Below are 19219 nucleotides of genomic sequence, written 5' to 3'. Positions count from 1 at the left end.
CGTCGAGTAGGCCTGACTCGGCGAGTCCCCTTGTGCACTCGGCGAGTCCAGGCGTCAGGAATGGCCAGATTCGGGATTTTTTCATAATTATCTTATGGAAACTTACCTTAATCATATTAGATCAATGTAAATCCGATTTTTTGATAAATATGACTATTACCTTGATCTAATTAAAGATATTTATCATCTAATAAAATATTTAATTTACTTATATGATAATGATTAATTATTTTGGTAATTATCTTCAAAGAAATCAAGATAAATCAAATAAAGATAATTAGAATATTAATTGTTAATTGGAATTATTTGTTATTTGATCCTTCATGTTTTAAATGTTTAAAACCTACCCTAAAGTTTTGAAATTTATATTTGTGATTAAAAGTTTTAATTTAGACAACCTAAATTTCAAACCCTAGATTTTGAAAAGTTTAAAATGCAACCCTATACTTATATGATATTACTAGATTAATATATATATATATATATATATATATATATATATATATATATATATATATATATATATATATATATATATATATAACTAAATGCTAGTCGTACCGCTAGTAGGCCTAATTCATGAAGCCGATCTATAAGGTGGGTATAAGGTTGCGGCCTATAAAATGGCGCTTAATGGGTGTACACTCACACCCACCGCTTGCTTGATTGGTGGAGGGTCGTTAGCCGAACGGGTAGGATAGGGCAACCTCATCCTCGCATTAAAAGTATGATAAGAAATATGAAGTAACTAAATTTTTTTATAAATTTCCCAATCTTAGTTACTTTAGGAAAAGTGAATTGATGCAATCCCATGAAATTACACTTTGCACCTTGCTAAGATGTTAGTGGAGCGTGTGTGGTTTACCGGCACACTAATTGGTTCTAAGAGAAGGTGGCAAAGGGTGATTCATTGTTCATCATAGTTCGATGGAGCGTGTGTGGTTTACCGGCACATTGGATAGGTGATCGTTACAATGAAGGAACCATGTGAATTTGCATGGTAATTCACACCCGCTTTGTGATCCTCGGCATCCCAGTCACAAACAAGAGGGGCATATCGAGATTTAAACATGCCATTGAATAGTTCAATGAATCTCATCCGAATCTAGGAATTCTCAAAAACACTTAGGACTAAAAGTTTAAGTTTTGTAATGGAGAATTAGTGAATCGTCATTCACTTACCTTCAATTTATTTGCATGTTAGATTACGGCATCCCTTTTCTAGTATGTAAATGTTATTGTTGGATCCTAGCCCTAATTTTTCTTATTGGGTGATAATTAGGGATTCTTGTTCTAATCTATCTTTGTCCTTTCTATAGATGTCAAACGCAAACAACGCTGCTGCTAGTTCTTTCACGTTGATGAGCCTTTGCCAAAAGGTCACCTTCGATGGAACGAACTTTGGCGAATGGATAAGATACATTCGCACCATTGCTTGCTATGAGGATAAAGAGTATGTCCTCGATGAGAAGCTCGAGAAAATCAACCCCGAAGTTGCTACTCCCGCCGAAATCACCGCCTTTGAAACTCATGAGCGAGATGCAACGAAGGTAGATTGCATCATGATCGCCACCATGAACTCCGAATTCCAAAAGTCCTACGAGGACATGTATCCATATGAAATGCATCAAGACTTGTTGGAGAGGTACCACCAAAACGCGAGACAAGAGCGTTACGAGATCTTCACTAACATGATTTCCGCCAAGATGGGTCATGGAGAATCTCTTACCGTGCACTTGCAAAAGATGCAAAGGTATGTCGACCGCCTTCGCAAGTTAAATGTTGACTTCGGCGAAGACTTGGCGATCGACATGGTGCTTCACTCTTTGCCTCCGATGTACAATCAATTTAGAATGACCTACCACATGAACAAAGAGGAGGTCACTCTAAGTAAACTCCAAGGTCTCTTGAGGGTTGCTGAGAGCAATTTCAAGGACAAGTCTGTTGCACCAACTCCCAATCCATCCGCTGCTCCTGTCTTGGCTATTGGTCAAGGGAAGGGAAAGAAGAGGAAAGCTTCTTCGAACAACTATCGCAAGGTGAAAGCCCGAGATGGTTCCTCTTCTAGTGGGACCAAAGTTGATCCCTCTAAGCCCTGCTCTAACCCGAAGGAGGCAGAGTGCCACCACTGCCACAAGATAGGACATTGGAAGAGAAGCTGCTCGGATTACCTGCAAGCCATCAAGGAAGGAAAGATCAAGCCATCTTTCACAGGTATATATGCAATCAAATCTAACGATTCTAATCATGCTATTTCTTGGGTTCTTGACACCGGTTGTGGTTATCACATTTGTTCTAATGTGCAGGGACTAAGAAGAAGTAGGGATGTGGAGCAAGGAAGGATCAATCTAATCATGGGGAACAGAAGATCGTCGCCTGTGACCAAGATTGGAGTGTATTCTTTAGTGCTTAAGAATAGTTTAGTTTTGGATTTGAACAATTGTTGCTATTCGCCAGAAATGGCTAGAAACATCATTTCATTTCATGGTTTATATAGACAAGGATTTAGATTTTCTTTTAATAATGAGAATGGTTCTATTTTGGCTTATCTAAATGGTGTCTTTTACTTTGAAGCTATACCATGTAATGGAATATATGAAACTGTTATGATTGTTGATAACTTAGGAAATGATGTTTTGAATATTGATTCTTCCACTAGTATGGATAAAGCATCCTTGTGGCATTGTCGTCTTGGACATGTCAACAAGAAACGCATAGACCAACTCCAAAAGGATGGAGTGTTGGAGTCATTCGACCTTAGGGAAGATGACACATGCGAGTCTTGTTTACTTGGAAAGATGACTAAGTCACCCTTCACGAGTACTTGTGAAAGGGGTGAGGGACTATTAGACCTAATACATACCGATGTATGTGGACCCTTTAGATCAACCACGAAGGATGGGAACCGCTTCTATGTGACTTTTACCGATGATTATAGTAGATATGGGTATATCTATTTAATCAAGCAAAAGTCAGAAACCTTTGAAAAGTTCAAAGAATTCAAGAATGAAGCGGAGAATCAATTGGGCAGGAAAATCAAGATGGTTCGATCCGATCGAGGAGGAGAGTACCTAAGTCTTTAATTCCACGATTATCTCAAGGAGTGTGGAATAGTTTCGCAATTGACGCCTCCTAGGACACCGTAGTTGAATGGTGTGGCAGAAAGGCGTAATCGAACCTTATTGGATATGGTTTGCTCTATGATGAGTCGTGCTTCACTACCTATCTTCTTTTGGGGGTATGCCTTAGAGACTGCCGCCCATATCCTTAACCGAGTCCCTACTAAGAAGGTTGCCAAAACACCTCACGAGATGTGGACAGGGAAAGTTCCCTCGTTGGCACATATCAAGGTTTGGGGTTGCGAGGCTTTCGTAAGACGAGATACTCACGACAAGCTTGAACCTCGAAGTGAGCGATGTATTTTCATCGGCTACCCGCAAACTTCCTTTGGATATCTCTTCTATAGACCGAAAGATAATGTTATCTTTGTTGCGAGGAGAGGAGTTTTCCGAGAGCGAGAACTCATAAGCCAAGGAGATAGTGGGAGGCAAATCGAACTTGAAGAGATTCAAGAATCGATAGATGAAGGAACCTCTACCGCTGGCATTCAACCCGAGGAGGAAACTCCGGTTGAACCAATTAACGAATCCTTACCTCTTAGACGTTCCGATAGAGTTAGAGTTCATCCTCAGTTTTATGGTTTTCATATTACTACCGAAGGGGACACGTATATTAGTGATGGTACACTAGTAAATCTTGATGAACCTAATAGCTATAAGGAAGCCATGGCAGGCCCGGAGTCTGCGAAATGGAAAGAGGCGATGGATAGCGAGATCCAATCCATGTACGATAACCAAGTTTGGAATTTGGTTGATCACGTGCCCGAACGTAAGACCGTAGGGTGCAAGTGGATCTTCAAGAAGAAGACCGACGTGGATGGGAACGTACACACATATAAGGCGCGATTGGTTGCGAAGGGCTTTACTCAAACTCCCGGAGTTGACTATGATGAGACCTTCTCACCAGTTGCGAAGATTAAATCTATTAGAGTGATGCTAGCAATTGCCGCATTTCATGATTATGAGATTTGGCAAATGGATGTCAAGACCGCTTTCCTTAACGGAAAGTTGGCTGAGGATGTTTACATGGCTCAGCCAGAGGGGTTTGTGGATCCGAAGCATCCGAATAGAGTGTGTAAGCTTGAGAAGTCCATTTATGGACTTAAGCAAGCGTCTCGCAGATGGAATCTTTGCTTTGATGAGAAAGTCAAAGAGTTTGGATTTGTACGAAGCGAAGACGAATCTTGTGTATATGTCAAAGCCAGTGGGAGTATAGTAAGCTTCCTCGTTCTATATGTCGATGACATATTACTCATAGGAAACGACATCCCGACTCTGTAGGAAGTTAAGTCCTGGCTCGGGAAGTGCTTCGCTATGAAGGACCTCGGAGAGGTTTCTTACATTTTGGGAATAAGGATAGTAAGAGAAAGAAGTAAGAGACTAATTGGACTTAGTCAGAATACTTACTTGGAGAAGGTACTAAAACGTTTTAGTATGGAAAACTCAAAGAAGGGAGAACTACCGATACAAGGAAATGCCAAGTTGAGTAAGACTCAAAGTCCGAGTACCGAAGCTGAGATAGCAGAAATGAGCCGAGTACCATACGCTTCCGCAGTTGGCTCAATCATGTACGCTATGACTTGTACTCGCCCTGATGTAGACTTCACTTTGAGCATGGTTAGCAGATATCAAGGGAACCCTGGCAATGCACATTGGATTGCGGTGAAGAACATCCTTAAGTACCTTCGGAGGACGAAAGAATGGTTCTTAGTCCTTGGAGGGAGTGATGACTTGAAGGTGCGAGGGTATAGTGACGCCAGCTTTCAGACCGACAGGGACAACTACCGTTCGCAGTCGGGCTGGGTCTTTACCCTAAATGGAGGAGCAGTGACATGGAAAAGTTCCAAACAGGAAACCGTAGCTGATTCAACGTGCGAATCAGAGTACATCGCAGCGAGCGAAGCGTCGAAGGAGGCAATATGGTTGAAGAACTTCATCGGTGATCTTGGAGTTGTGCCGACCATAAAGGAGCCCATGGAGATTTTCTGTGATAACGAAGGTGCGGTTGCCTTGACCAAGGAACCGAGGGATCATGGTAGATCTCGACATATCGACAGAAAATATCACTTCATTAGACATCGTGTAGAAGAAGGACAACTCGTAGTGAAGAGGATATCATCAGAAGATAACCCAGCAGATCCGCTTACGAAGGGACTGAGTAGGGTTAAGCACTTGCAGCATGCTAGGAGTATTGGGCTGAAGGATGATATTAGCATAGGTTAGATAGTATTAGAAACGTATAATAGATAAATGTAATTAACATTTGATGATTAAATAAAGGAGTTTTATTTATGAGTAAAGTTACTGTCACATGTTAGTTGTTTAACTATTGTTTCACTTTGCATGTTTTGACTTCCAGAATAATTGAGTTTATTAGGAATAATCGAGTTATTTAAATGGTCCACAATCGTTCATATGTTGGGAGTAGATATGAATGAAGATTGTCATGAATTGGTGTGTAGAATGTCTAAATGGTGTTAGACATAGCAAGGGTTGCTGCAACGTTCATGAGTGCTTATGAACTGGTTTTGAGCATTGGAATAAACCCGCGCTTGCTGGAATCACTTTATGGAATACGATATAAAAGGTGATCGCAAGACGATAATATCATATGGTCTTAAAACCTAGATATATGGTTTATTATTTGTTAATTGATTGTGCATTGATAATGCGAAAACGCATCAGTAGCTTGATGTTATAAAACGCATTGTTGTGTATAGTTGGTTAATGAATAAGTAAATGCATATAAGTCGAAGTTTATCTATAAATTTTATCCTAAGAGGATAGAAGAGATATCTTGGCCACTCGATGATTTGATTTGACTTATGTGCCGGGCCCGGTCAGAACTGAATTGATGTGTTCGATTAAGTTCTATGTCAAATAAATCGAAGATCGAGAAATCTAAATGCTAGACTAACCATTCCATAGGATTGTCAGCATGATATCTAACAGAGGACTGTACGATCCCTTATCTAAAGGACAAGATTGATTAGATCAGAGTTGACAGCGTCTTTGAGAGCTACGATTGCAAACCGTATTATACTTGTATAGTTACTAGACTTATCCAAATGGGAGACTGTTGGAATAGTGTCTAAGGCTATAACTATATTCGGTGGTGCATGGTCCTTTTGGGTTGCCTTCACCATAGCAACTTGAAGGATGATTTATTAAGAGAGAATAAATATTATAAGGAATAATATTTAGCTATTTGATTAATATAAGTCATAAATTAATTGGTATTAATTTGGTGACTTAAAGAGATTAATTAAATAAGAGGGTATAAACTGTCAATTGTTTGATAGTTAGACTTTAGACTATAAATCCATTAGGATACACCTTGGACGGATTCTAAGAGCTTTAGGATAGCTTAAAATCGTCCATAGGGTTATCTATGGAATGGATTTGGATAGCCTTAAGAGAAGATTATCCAATTAGGGTTTAGGGTGAAGCCCTTAAGGAGTCTAATAGTATAAATAGCCCCTATGGATGAGGGAATTCAACACACAACCTGAAGCAAGGAACCTCTGGTCGAATTCCTCCCCTCTCCTCTCTCCTAAATCATCTTGCTTGCTATTGGTGTTTGTAAGCCATTAAAGGAGTGATAATTGTGACTCTAGAAGCTCCAAGACAAACAAGATCAACAAGGAATTCAAAGGTATGATTCTAGATCTGTTTTAATGTTGTTGTTTAACCTAATTATCCATTAGAAGTCTTGGATTCAAAAGCATGTTTATTAGAAAGCCTAGATCCAAGCAATAGGGTTTTGCATGCGCACATAGGAAAGTTCTTATGGCTAAAACCCAACATTATGATGTGGGCCGGAAGGCATTATGATATGAGCCGGAGGGCATTCTATGTTATGTGGACCGGAAGGTCATGGCCTGGAAAGGTGTATGTGCGTAAGCCATATTTTGGCTGAAACGTAGGGTGATGTTATGCTCATGATCGGTTAGGTCGGTATCCTGGTTAGCGTGATGATATGTTATGTGATCTGCTTGATCGATTTGTTAACTGTGAACTGTTATATGATTGAATGTTATGTACTCAGGGTTGTTCGGACTGGAGTTTGACCCGATATGCATGGTTGTTCTATGTTCTGTTATGTTATGTATGCTTTTTATGTTATGGGCCGGAAGGCAATATGTTATGGGTCGGAAGGCAATATGTTATGGGCTGGAAGGCAATATGTTTTGGACCGGAAGGTCGTGGCCTGGAAGCGCGTATACGTGGTTGGTATTTTGGGGCTATCTCACTAAGCTTTCGGGCTTACAGTTGTGGTTTAATGTTTTTCAGGTTCTTCAGGAGACTGTGGCAAGGCAAAGGCGTGATCGTACCGTTCCTCGCGTTTATGTTTTATGAAATTGACCTGGGAATATTCTGATAAATAATATATTGAAAACCTTTTTGTAATAATATTATTAAAATGAATTGTTTTGAAAAGTTTAAATTATGTTGAAATTTTTGGTCGTTACAAGTTGGTATCAGAGTCTTGGTTTGAGTGAATTGGAGGAACACTCGTGTGACTCCAGTCTCAAATCAAGGAGGGTTTTAAAAAGAGAAATTAAAATGGTTTTCAAATTAAGTAAGAGGAGGACGCGGAGGTACGATCAGCCGGAGCCAGTAAGTAACCCCAAATTACCATTCATGACATTTGTTTTATTGAGCTTTGATAGAGCAGCATGCTAGTGTTAGGGTAGGGATCTTCAGGATTTCATGATAATGTTGCCTGTTTTATGATGCCTGCTAGCCTAGGGTTTTCCTCTGTTGAGATTTCCAGTGTTCCTCTAGGAGTGAGGATCAAGCGCTTGCTATGAATAATTGTCGCTAGGGTGTTGTGGTAGTACTTCATACAAATATGGGTAGGTGTGGAAGGTAGTATGGGCCCGTACTACTGAAAGCACAGGACCCATACGCGTATCAGGGAAACCATGAACTCTAGGGTTGGGTTGAGAGTTGGTTCCCGGGATAGTGGGAAGAGTCTGAGGTTTTATGGTATATTTTCAGTATGGAGATTTCGAGGCATGCTGGGAGTGGATTCGGGTCAGGATCGGGTGCAGGAGAAGGAGTTGCGGACGGGTCAGTACCGCCCGAGGTTATCGGTCAGATGAGTACGCACGAGTTGGATGCGAGGATTCGTGAGATCCTGCATGATGAGGTTGCTGCATTGTTCCGGGCCGAGCTGCCGGAACTGTTTGGGTCGATCAAGACCGCCATGGTGGAGTATTTTGATGAGCGTTATGCGATTCTCACGGAGACGGCTTCCGTGGCGGCTACAGCGGCTGTAGCAGCGGCAGGGGGAGGAGCTAGTAGGGGTTTTCAGTATCGGGACTTCGATAATACGGAGCCTCCCACCTTTGATGGAGTTCGGGATCCGATCGTTGCTATGAGATGGTTATCAGACGTGGAGGGGTGTTTCTTCACGTGTTCTTGCCCTGCTGATCAGAGGGTGAGTTGTGCTCTGAACCTATTAAGGCTTGGGGCAAAGGATTGGTGGAGATTGACCACGAGGTCATACTCGGACGCGCAGAGGGCTGCGATTTCATGGGATTAGTTCAGAGAGATGTTCAGCACTCGTTATGTTCCGCGAGTCGAGAGGGAGAGGTTGGCTCAGGAGTTCCTGGAGCTGAAGCTGGATACGGAGTCGGTGACGGAAATCACCAGGATGTTTATTGAGAGGGCGATGTTTTGCCCTGAGTTCGCCTCGGAGCAGGCTCAGATGTCCTGATATCTAAGAATGCTAAAGAGGGACATCAGACAGTTTGTGTCCGCGCAGAGGTGCGAGACCTTGTTGGAGTTGCAGGAGGCCGCCAGACGGCGTGAGATAGAGATTGAGTTGCAGTTGTGTGAGCTGAGGCAAGCTCCGGTTCAGTCGCAGCCGGCGACGAAACGGTCTAAGACCGTTGATTCCAGGATGGGAGATCAGGGCAGCCACGTTTGTGGAAAGTGTGGGAGGGGTCACGCCGGAGTTTGTCGGTCCGGTGGTGCATGCCGCAAGTGCGGAAAGGAGGGACACTATGCGAGGGATTGTCGGCAGTCAGTGCCGGTTCGAGATTTGAGGTTATGTTATCATTGTCATCAGGTTGGGCACTTGAGGATCAACTGCCCACAACTTGTTGCAGGACCGGTGCAGGCTCCAGCACCGGCCACGTTGAGGATCACAGGTGGAGGTCAGGGTGGAGCGGAGCCCCCAAGGGCTTAGGGTCGTGCTTTCAGCTTGCAGCGGAGGAGGTTCGAGCAGTGCCGGATGCATCTACGGGTATGTTTCTTTCTTGTTGTCTTGTTTATTTTGATTTTTGTGGAATATCGTTTATCCGCTAGTCTCGTTAGGTGGTTTTCATTTTGGTATCCGTTGTTCCTTGAGGATTTGGCATGGGTATGGGTTAGTATTTCGGGTTTTCGCTGGTTATCTTTGTGAGGATTATTGGTGGATGCGGCGTTGGTTTGAATCTCAGGTAGCATCTGCAGTCTGAGGAATGAATTTTTGAAGATTGGGTTCCTTTCGAGTAGGATGATCGGTGTGGAAATGTGTTTTGTGAAGATTTCTACTGCTAGTAGGAATCAATTTGAGTGTAAATGTGGGTTTTGTGCAAGGTTATCTTGGGAGGTCGGTGATAGCAACCGGGGAGTTGGTAGTCAGTGCCTTAAGTGGGGGAGAATTGGAGAGTTCTCTGGAGGATCGACGAGTATGAAAGGTTGTTTACCTGCGTGGAATTCAGTAGTATCTCGGTCAGCCAAGGGGCATTGGTTGGTATGAGTAAATGGCAGGCGTGCGGGGCGGGATGCAGACCAAGAGCTTGATTGTGTAGGGCTTGGGATCAGGCCGGGATCGAGTATGTATGATGGAGATAGAGTTCGAAACCCTTAGGGGGCTAGAACAGTATGCATGGGAGGTTTTCTCGGAGAGGTAACTCGGAATGTTGATTGCTAGTTGAGCGGTCCGGATAGACTGAAGGCCAATGGGCGTACCAGTCAGGCCGGAGGCGCGGTGAACGGTCCAACTAGACTGTAGGCCCTGGAGGGTGGTCCAGGTCTGCTGAAGGTTATGAGAGTGATCCAGTTTGACTGAAGGCCTGGTAAGGCGGTCCAGTCATGCTGAAGACTCTGCATGTGTCGTTAGACCGGTGCGAGGTAATGGATTGAGTATGTCGCGATATGATAGCGTTGCAAGGTCTGGCCCCGGATATGGATCGCAATCAGTGAAGGTGGTGCATGGTCTTGAGAGTCTTCTCGGGTGGATTCAGAGTATGTATGGTGCATGGGATAACGGTTACGCTATAAAGAGGTGGTGTAGCGTAGGGTGAGCACCGTAGTACTTGTCGTGGTGACACGGCGGTCGAGTGGTTTTCCTTGGTAAGGAAAAAGGGAGGAATGTAATTCCGAAGGGGAGTGCAAATTCACGAAAGTGAAAGTGGCAGTGTAGAGTTATGATCGGAGTGTTCCGACGATGGTCATTGAGCAGCGTGTGCGGCGGCGGTTTGGGATGACATCATGAGGGGATGTCTGCTGGGGTCGTAGAAGGGAATTCCAGGGTTGTAAAGACAAGAGGCTCGTAAGGGATGTAGATATGGAGTTTTGGATTTCCAGCTTGATTTCGGTAAAGGATTTGTGTATTAGTGGTTCATCGTGAGGGATGTTTTGAGGGTCTTCAGAGTGATGGGTTTCCTAACCCGAGGGTGCTAGAGCTAGTTCAGCATGTGCATGCGATTACAAGAAGAGAACTCATGGGAGTTTCTATGAAGAGTGTGTCTTTCTGTCAGCATGGAATGGATAGAGCTGGACTCGGATCGGGAATTGGGTGGTGCATAGTTATTTATGGCTCTTATGGGTCGAGTGATAGTTGTGATTTGGAGCAGTGTTGCATCATGAGTGGTACCTAGTTGTTGTGTGTGATTACCAGAGGGTAAAGCCGGTGTCTGGTTTGCGGTGGTGGTCAGGACACCGCAAGAAAGGAGAAAGTGAGTTCGAGTTTCGATGAGTATGCCTTGAGGGACCTGGTCCGGTTAAGGCCAGGTGGCGTGTTGTGGAAGTATTTTTGAGATGAGTTATCGTAGGCTTCGAGGACGAAGCCTAATTTAAGTGGGGGAGAATTGTAACATCCCGGAATAGCAAGAGTAGAGTTGAAGGACTAAAAGAGAAAATTTTGAAGGGGCAACTCGGCGAGTCCATGGATGGACTCGGCGAGTAGGGTCGCGACTTTGGTCGCGAGTCAAGTGGCCTAATCGGCGAGTCTAAAGATGGACTCGGCGAGTAGGTGTTGAGTGGAGAAAACCCTAAATCCGGGGAATGAGCCCTATTTAAAGAACATTATATCCTCTCCCCAGCCTCTTGATCCCCCTTGAAGTCCAGAAACCCTAGAAAGCGTGATTGAAGAAGATTGGAGTGCATTTGGAGGTTCGGGAGGTGTTTGTTGAAGAGATCTTTAAGGAGAAGAGGCTTGGATCAAAGGGCTTTGCTTGGATTCGAGTTTCATTGCAGTTGGGGGATTATTTTGAGGTAATATCTCGTTCTTGGGCTATCACTAATATGGATTCATCACTTTGGGGTTTGTAGGGAGTATATCTTGGTATGTTTTGGAGTTTGGAGGTTAGATCTGAGGTTGCTACCTCAGATCTGGAATATTGAAGGCCTAGAGTGCATTAAAGTTCCTGTGTTTGAGTGCTTAGTGAAGCCATCATGTCCCAAACCCTAGCTCTAAAGTGAATAAGGCCTAGATCTCCTTGGATTCATGTAAAGTTTACCACTTTACGTGATGGATGGATTGTAGGAGGCTAGATCTATGTTTTGGATCAATTGCATGGCCTGGAATGCTTCTGTATGGATCCGGACTGGTGGTACTCGGTGAGTCACATGGGTGGACTCGATGAGTTGCTTGAAGATGAGCTGGAACTCGACGAGTTGGATGAACAACTCGGCGAGTAGGTTGAAGATAGCCTTAGACTCGGCGAGTCTGTTCTTGGACTCGTCGAGTCTTGTCGAAGAGTCCCAATATTTTCTGGTTGAGTCGAGAATCGGTGAGTCAAGGGATGACTCAGTGAGTTGGGTGCGAGTGGACTCAGAGTTGTTGGACTCGGCGAGTTAGGTCGCGGATTAAGGGAAGTTCTGAGCATAGGGACTCGGCGAGTCATCGGGTTGACTCGGCGAGTAGAGTCAGTCAGAGGTTGACTCTGACTTTGTCCAAGGTTGACCAGTTGTCGTCCAGGGGTATTTTGGTAATTAAGGATATATATTGAGTTGAGTGTTTTGGTGTTCAGTGGAGGAGTTCGTGTCGGAGTTCAGAGCAGTGGGATCTTATCCTTTCAGCCGGCAGTTCGAGGTGAGTTATCCTCACTATATCGACAGGGTCTACGGCACCAAGGCCGACCCTTTACCGGATGGAAATCCGGATAGTTGTCTGTTACGGTATTGCTTGATATGGGCCGGAAGGCATTATGATGTGGGCTGGAAGGCATTATGATATGGGCCGGAAGGCATTATGATGTGGGCCGGAAGGCATTATGATATGGGCCGGAGGGCATTCTATGTTATATGGACCGGAAGGTCATGGCCTGGAAAGGCGTATGTGCGTAAGTCGTATTTTGGCTGAAACGTAGGGTGATGTTATGCTCTTGATCGGTTAGGTCGGTATCCTGGTTAGGGTGATGATATGTTATGTGATCTGCTTGATCGATTTGTTGACTGTGAACTGTTATATGATTGAATGTTATGTACTCAGGGTTGTTCTGACTGGAGTTTGACCCTATATGCATGGTTGTTCTATGTTCTGTTATGTTATGTATGCTTTTTATGTTATGGGCTGGAAGGCAATATGTTATGGGCCGGAAGGCAATATGTTTTGGATCGGAAGGTCGTGGCCTGGAAGGGCGTATACGTGGTTGGTATTTTGGGGGTAACTCACTAAGCTTTCGGGCTTACAGTTGTGGTTTAATGTTTTTCAGGTTCTTCATGAGACTGTGGCAAGGCAAAGGCGTAATCGTACCGTTCCTCGCGTTTATGTTTTATGAAATGGACCTGGGAATATTCTGATAAATAATGTATTGAAAACCTTTTTGTAATAATGTTATTAAAATGAATTGTTTTGAAAAGTTTAAATTATGTTGAAATTTTTGGTCATTACAGTTGTATTGCATAGTGAATCATCAAGTTCTTATACTAGAAGACTTAGAGTGAGAGAATGGATGTCTCAATCACACTGTGGTGAAATTTGTGTGAATCATAGACAGTGTCTATCACATCAACATGAAGTGTTTCATCTTCTAGTATCATAAAGTTAAGTTGCAGTCTAGAATCAAATATTCACTGTTAAGTTACAATACAATAAAAAATGAAACATAAAAGAATTTGTTAAATATAGATCAAAACACAAGAAGAGAAATCATCTAATTCCTTGAAGTAGAAATACATATGATAGATTACAAGCTTTAAATTCATCACACTCATATAAGATCCAAAAATACTCGGTCTTTGTAACCAACAAGTTAAGTGGCTTAAATCTTTGTAACCCTCGAGTTAATGAAATCAACAGAAATATAATTGAGGTTTTAACGGATTATGAGCCAGTAGATGGAATGTAAGAATCATTGTATTAACAATGAATGCTTACATCCATGATAAGGGTAGTGAAGAGGATATCATTGTTGAAAGAATGATGCATGTTGGATACTTTGCCTTCACATCACCCCATTGCATCAGATGAAGTATCATTGATGAAACTATTATAGAGATGGCTTTGGATTGAGAGGGTGACACGTTCTTGGACAAGTTCTTGAGAAGAAGAGGACATGATGCATATGTATTAGAATAATAAAAGCATGTAATGTATACTCTATTGATAAATATTGTTTACTTTAGCATAACTAGAAATGATAAAATAATTATTTTTGTAATTTTGTTTTTTGAAAGCAATAAAATTAAACAAAGAATTATTTTGTAGTTTTTTAAAACAAAGAGTACTTAGAAATCAATGTGATTTTGATTTTTGAAAGCCAAAAATTAAATCAATGTCCATGAAAATATGGAAATGAGTTATGACATCAGGACATGGAAATCATGCCTAGTTCACTAGTGAGAAAAATGATTTTAGTTCGTCTAGTGGCTTGGTAAAGATATCAACGTGTTAATTATCAGTTGGAATGTACATCAACTCAACCTTTCCTTTTTGAACATTTTCCCTAGTGAAGTGATGTCGAATCTCTATATGCTTTGTTTTGGAGTGATGAACTAGATTTTAAGTAATGAGAATAGCACTAGTGTTATCACAAAAAATAGGAGTCTTTTGAACCTTAAATCCATAATCCAGAAGCTGATTCTAAATCCAAATAATTTGCGCACAACGTCTCCTAGAGGCAACATATTTAGCTTCAACATTTCAACAAGCAACAAAATTTTGTTTCTTTCTAGACTAGCTAATCAATCTGTTACCTAAGATTCGACATCCACCAGAAGTACTTTTTCTATCTAACGAACAACCTGCATATGGGTGTTTGGTAAAACTAATGGGTGGGTGCTAGCATTTTGTTAAACTTTATGTGAGATAACTTTTAGATTTAGAGTGTTTTGTTTAAACTAAACGCTAAAAACTTACGATGTCAAACAAGGTTTTGTTCAAGTATGCCCTAAATGTCAAATACGTCCTAAATGTCTAATCCTTAAAACTTGTAATATGATACTTTAGAGTAAATTATATGAATGGTCTCGATGAGTTGGGGTAATCTATGTGTATGATCATTAACTATTTTTTTTAACGTGATTAGTTCCAACAATTTGGTTTGTTACAATTTTAGTCCCTCGTTGACATGAAATAACTATAATCCTTATACTTTTACTTTATATTTTTTTGTTATTTATAATTAAAAAAAGTTAATGGTTTCCTACCCCTTATCCTTTCCTCTCTTCCTAGTAGAAAGAGTTGGTAACCAATAACCTCCATGACCGGTAACATCCTTTCCTATCATCTATAATGATCCCCATTAGCCTACTTCGACAACCATAACCAATAACCTCCATGACCGTTAACATTCTGCAACCAACCCAAATAAAAAACTTGCAAATAAAACTAAATCAAAACCAAGAAACAAAAATTATTGTTGAAATTAAACCTGAAATCTCACCTAAAACTAACATCCCGATCAACTAAAATCAAACCTAAAACCCTGAGTCTTTTAAAGCCATGTCAAACCCAAAATACATTTAAAAGAATGAGCCAAACTAAAATTTAACCCTAAGACCTAATTCCAAGCAAAAAAAAGTGAAAAACAAAAAAAGTAAAAACACAATTTCTATCAAACTTGCATCAAATTTTGACCCTAGCTCGTACTTAACTACCATCGATGTTGAGATTATCTTTTCTAGATCCATTGGTGTTAAAACCAAAAAAACAAACCTAGAAAGAAAAAGGGTGAGGAGAAGGGATGGGGATGGTTAGATATGGTGCTTACCGAATATGGTGAATGTTAGCATCATATCTACAATATGGTTACCAAACATTAACTTCACTAGAGGGATGGGAGGGATGGTGCTGGAGATAGAGAAGTAGTGGGGATGGTGTTTTGAGAGAGAGAGAGAGAGAGAGAGAGAGAGGGAGGGAGGGAGAAAGGAAAGAAAAAAGCTGAAGGGAGGGGCGGTGGCCGAAGAAGAAGAGGTGACGACGATGGTGTTCCTGAAGAAAAAAAGGAGTTGGCGATGATGGGTCTCTTCAAAAAAGGCATGAGAAGAAGAAATGATGAGAGATGGTGACTCGATTAAAGGAGAGTCGGTAAAAGGTGGAACCATTTGTATTATATAATTTCAAATTCAGAAATAAAAAAAAAGATCAAAAATATAAAATATAATAGTTTTTTTTATAATGTGAAATCTCCAGAAAAATCCTAAAATTTTGGAAATAGTGACGATTAAGTCTTAATTTTTTTAAATAGAAAAACCCAGAATACCATACAATATTTACAATTTGGCCCTTAATATGCTGCATCAGCTGCCAAATCACCAATCCTTCCACCTTGGCACTCCACATCAAGAGTTGACCTGCTTAAAAAGGTCAAAAATAACTAAATTGTAAACATTAGTCGATTTTTTGTGTTTTTTTATTCAATTTTTTTAGGATTTAATGGTTACTTTTCTCAAAACTTTGAGACTTTTCTGGAGATTTTTCTTTTATAATTGTCAAAAACTAACGTTATAACAAAATAATATTAGAGCCAATAAAAATGGAAATTAAGTAGACTAACTATTATAAAAGAGGTTTTCAAAGAAAATAATCATATTTTTTTTTTCAGTTTTTGAAAAATGTCCGCTTTCTCCGAAATGCTTACTTCTGGAGTATTGTTCATATTTCGGAGTACTATTCATATTTTTTTAGTTTTTTTATTTATTTTTTTATTAATTATTTTTTTGGGATTCTGAATGCTACATTTTCGTAATGTTTAAGTTGTATTTAGTTACGGAAAACCAGTTTCCATTTTCAATTTTCACTTGAAAATTTAGAAAACGCGTTTAGTTAAAACTTATTCATTTTTCATTTTCAATTTTAGAAAATTGGAAAACATGTTTAGATGTGTATTTTTCTATCATTTTTCATTTTTAAAAAACGGTAGCAATGGTAGGGTGGGGGTGGGGGAGGTGGTGGTGGTGGGGGCAACGACAGGGGTAATGGGTGGCGGCGGTGGTGTAGATGATGGCAATGATGATGGTTGTTGTGGCGGTAGCAGCAGGGTGGTGGAAGTGGTGGTGATGACAGGCGGTGGTGGTGGTGGTTATGGCGGTGGAGGCGGTGGTGATGGTAGGTCGGTGATTGTGGTAATGGTATTGGGTGTGTGTGTGTCTGTCTGTCTGTGGGGGTAGGGGTCGGTGTATGTTTGTGGGTATAGGTGTGTGTGTGTGTGTGTTTGTGGGGGTTGGGGTGGGGTCGGTTTGTGCGGAATAAGAACAACTTAAGATTTAATGATCATAATAATATGAAGAGCATAAAAGATGAATAATCCCATAATTTACTAGAAAGAGAGAAATAAAATATTACATGAAGAACATGGGTTGGGAGAGATAACTCTCCCTTAGCGGGAGAGATCTCATTCTCTCTCACTAGGAACTACATTTTGTGCACTCTTACAATAATACATGACCATCTCTCTCTATTTATAAGGAGAGAGAAACTAAACAATACAATAAAAGGGAATAAAATAACCTAACTATCACTCATAGAGCATTTACATGATCCAACATTCTCTCTCTAAATACTCTCAAATGATGAGAGATACAAATAAGTGATAAAAGGCTAAAATACACATTAACTGACTAGCAAGTGTGGTAATAAAAATGAAACATAATGAGAACCAAATGCTGAAATGTCTCTGAAACTCCGAAGTATCTGTGATCTCCAATGTTAGCCATGAAGTTCTAATCAGTAAAGGTTTCCGACTTCAAGGTCATCACTATTGAGGCAGAAAAATAAGATCCAAATCTTTAAACTAGTCATAACCCCAATAATGAAGTAGAAGATCCAATCAGAAAAAACACTTCGGCTTCAAGAAGTCTGGAAAACATCTATAGTTCTCGAATCATAATACACCCAAAATTATTCAAAAGAATAATCTGCTAAAAATATGAAACATTATGTGGTAGAGTCTGAATAATAAATAATCCAGATCCATGAAACATCTAGTAATGCCAAAAATTTGATATGTGAAGACCAAAAATCAGTGCCACATCGCATCACTAAATAAATCATCGTCTTCAGAAGTCTTCAAAAATCCAAACTCAAACAATCATAAAAACATATCTGCATGATAACATAATATTCTCTCCCTACTTTTGATAACCAATGACCGGATATCAAATATAAAGAAATCATTTGGATGGAGAGTGTCAGATACCAAGAGCTTTGCATGCTCTCCCTAAATGTATGAAGGGCTCGATAAAACACGAGAATGAGAGTAAAATAAATACTCTTCGGTTATCTATAACCGTTGATTATGTCACTAAAAAGTAATCGAACAAATACCAAATTCACAAATAATAACTTTGCATGAAAAATCTCTGTTGTGCTGATAAACACCGATGTACCCAGACTGAGATGTCGAAACTCCTAAAGTGGTCTTCAATAAATAAAGTCCACATGCTCAAGATACATGGTTTGTCAACCAAATATTAAGAGTGACAAGTCATAAAAATCCCATAGAGCGAAGGTTGCGAATCAATTTTGTTGATCAGACGCAATTACGGTACAATCCTCGCGAAGAAAAGATATGATGTCCGACTATGGTATGGAGTAATCCTCACGAAAAGAATAAAATTCTTCCAATATAATCAGCAAGAAGTAATCCAATGTAACCATCATAGTTTGGGTTGTGGCAAACTGGTGTTAAAAGGAAATAAATTAGTTTTAATAAAAAAAATAAGGAAATAAATTAGTTTTAATAAAAAATAAAAGGCTAAGGTATTTGTTGTGTTTTAGCAGAAAAAGGCTAATAAAAAAATTAGCTGAAAAAAATTGGTGTTAAAATAAATAAATTAATGACTGCTAATTAAAAAATATGGTTGAGAGGGGCTAATTTTTTAGGGGGGGGGGGGGAACGATATGAGAGGGGAGGAGTAAAGAGGAGGAAGGAGGAAACACGAGGAGGGAGGAGCAAGGGTTGCGGTTTGAGAGGGGTAAGGAAGGATAAGAAGGTAGTATGTGGGTTGAGAGGGGTAAAGTAGAATGAGAAGGTAGTCTGGGGGTTGAGAGGTAAGAGTTGATGGCTACCGAGGAGGTGTAATGAGGAGGGGGGCTCTTTGGGTGAGAAGGTATGCATGTTGGGCGGGTTGGGTCATTGAGGTCTTCGGGTTGGGTCAGGCTATGGGTAGGAGAAGAGTGGAAGCGAAGAACAAGGTATGTGGGTAGTTTTGAGGCGAAGGGTTGCAGGTAGGTTTGCGGGATGTGAAGAGGCTGAAGTGAAGAATATGCAGGTAGGTTTGCGGTGCGAGGAGATGAGGCGAAGAAGTGAGAAGGGTCGTTTGTGGTATGCATTAGTAAGGATAACACGGAACAAGGATCAGGTCTTCGCTAGGAGTCTGCGGTGAGAGGACTTAGGTCTCCAAGTAAGGAGAGGGTCTCCGGGTATGAGAGGGTT

At 40.9% G+C, this 19219-nt stretch overlaps 1 protein-coding gene across 1 annotated transcript in view; it reads left to right on the top strand.

Annotated features, from left to right (window-relative positions):
* Positions 1-16271, top strand: part of LOC145007030 (uncharacterized) — a 46911-nt gene extending 30640 nt beyond the window's left edge. The window contains exon 22 of the mRNA XM_078966035.1: positions 16213-16271. Coding sequence (XP_078822161.1) covers positions 16213-16271 — 59 coding nt within the window. The remainder of the gene's footprint in view (positions 1-16212) is intronic.
* The last annotated feature ends 2948 nt before the right edge of the window (positions 16272-19219 follow it).

Source organism: Lactuca saligna, chromosome 7 (assembly GCF_052625555.1).
Source record: "Lactuca saligna cultivar CGN05327 chromosome 7, ASM5262555v1, whole genome shotgun sequence".
NCBI classification, from domain to species: Eukaryota; Viridiplantae; Streptophyta; class Magnoliopsida; order Asterales; family Asteraceae; genus Lactuca; species Lactuca saligna.
The sequence above is the reverse complement of the archived record's forward strand: the minus strand, read 5'-3'. Positions and strand labels throughout refer to the sequence as shown.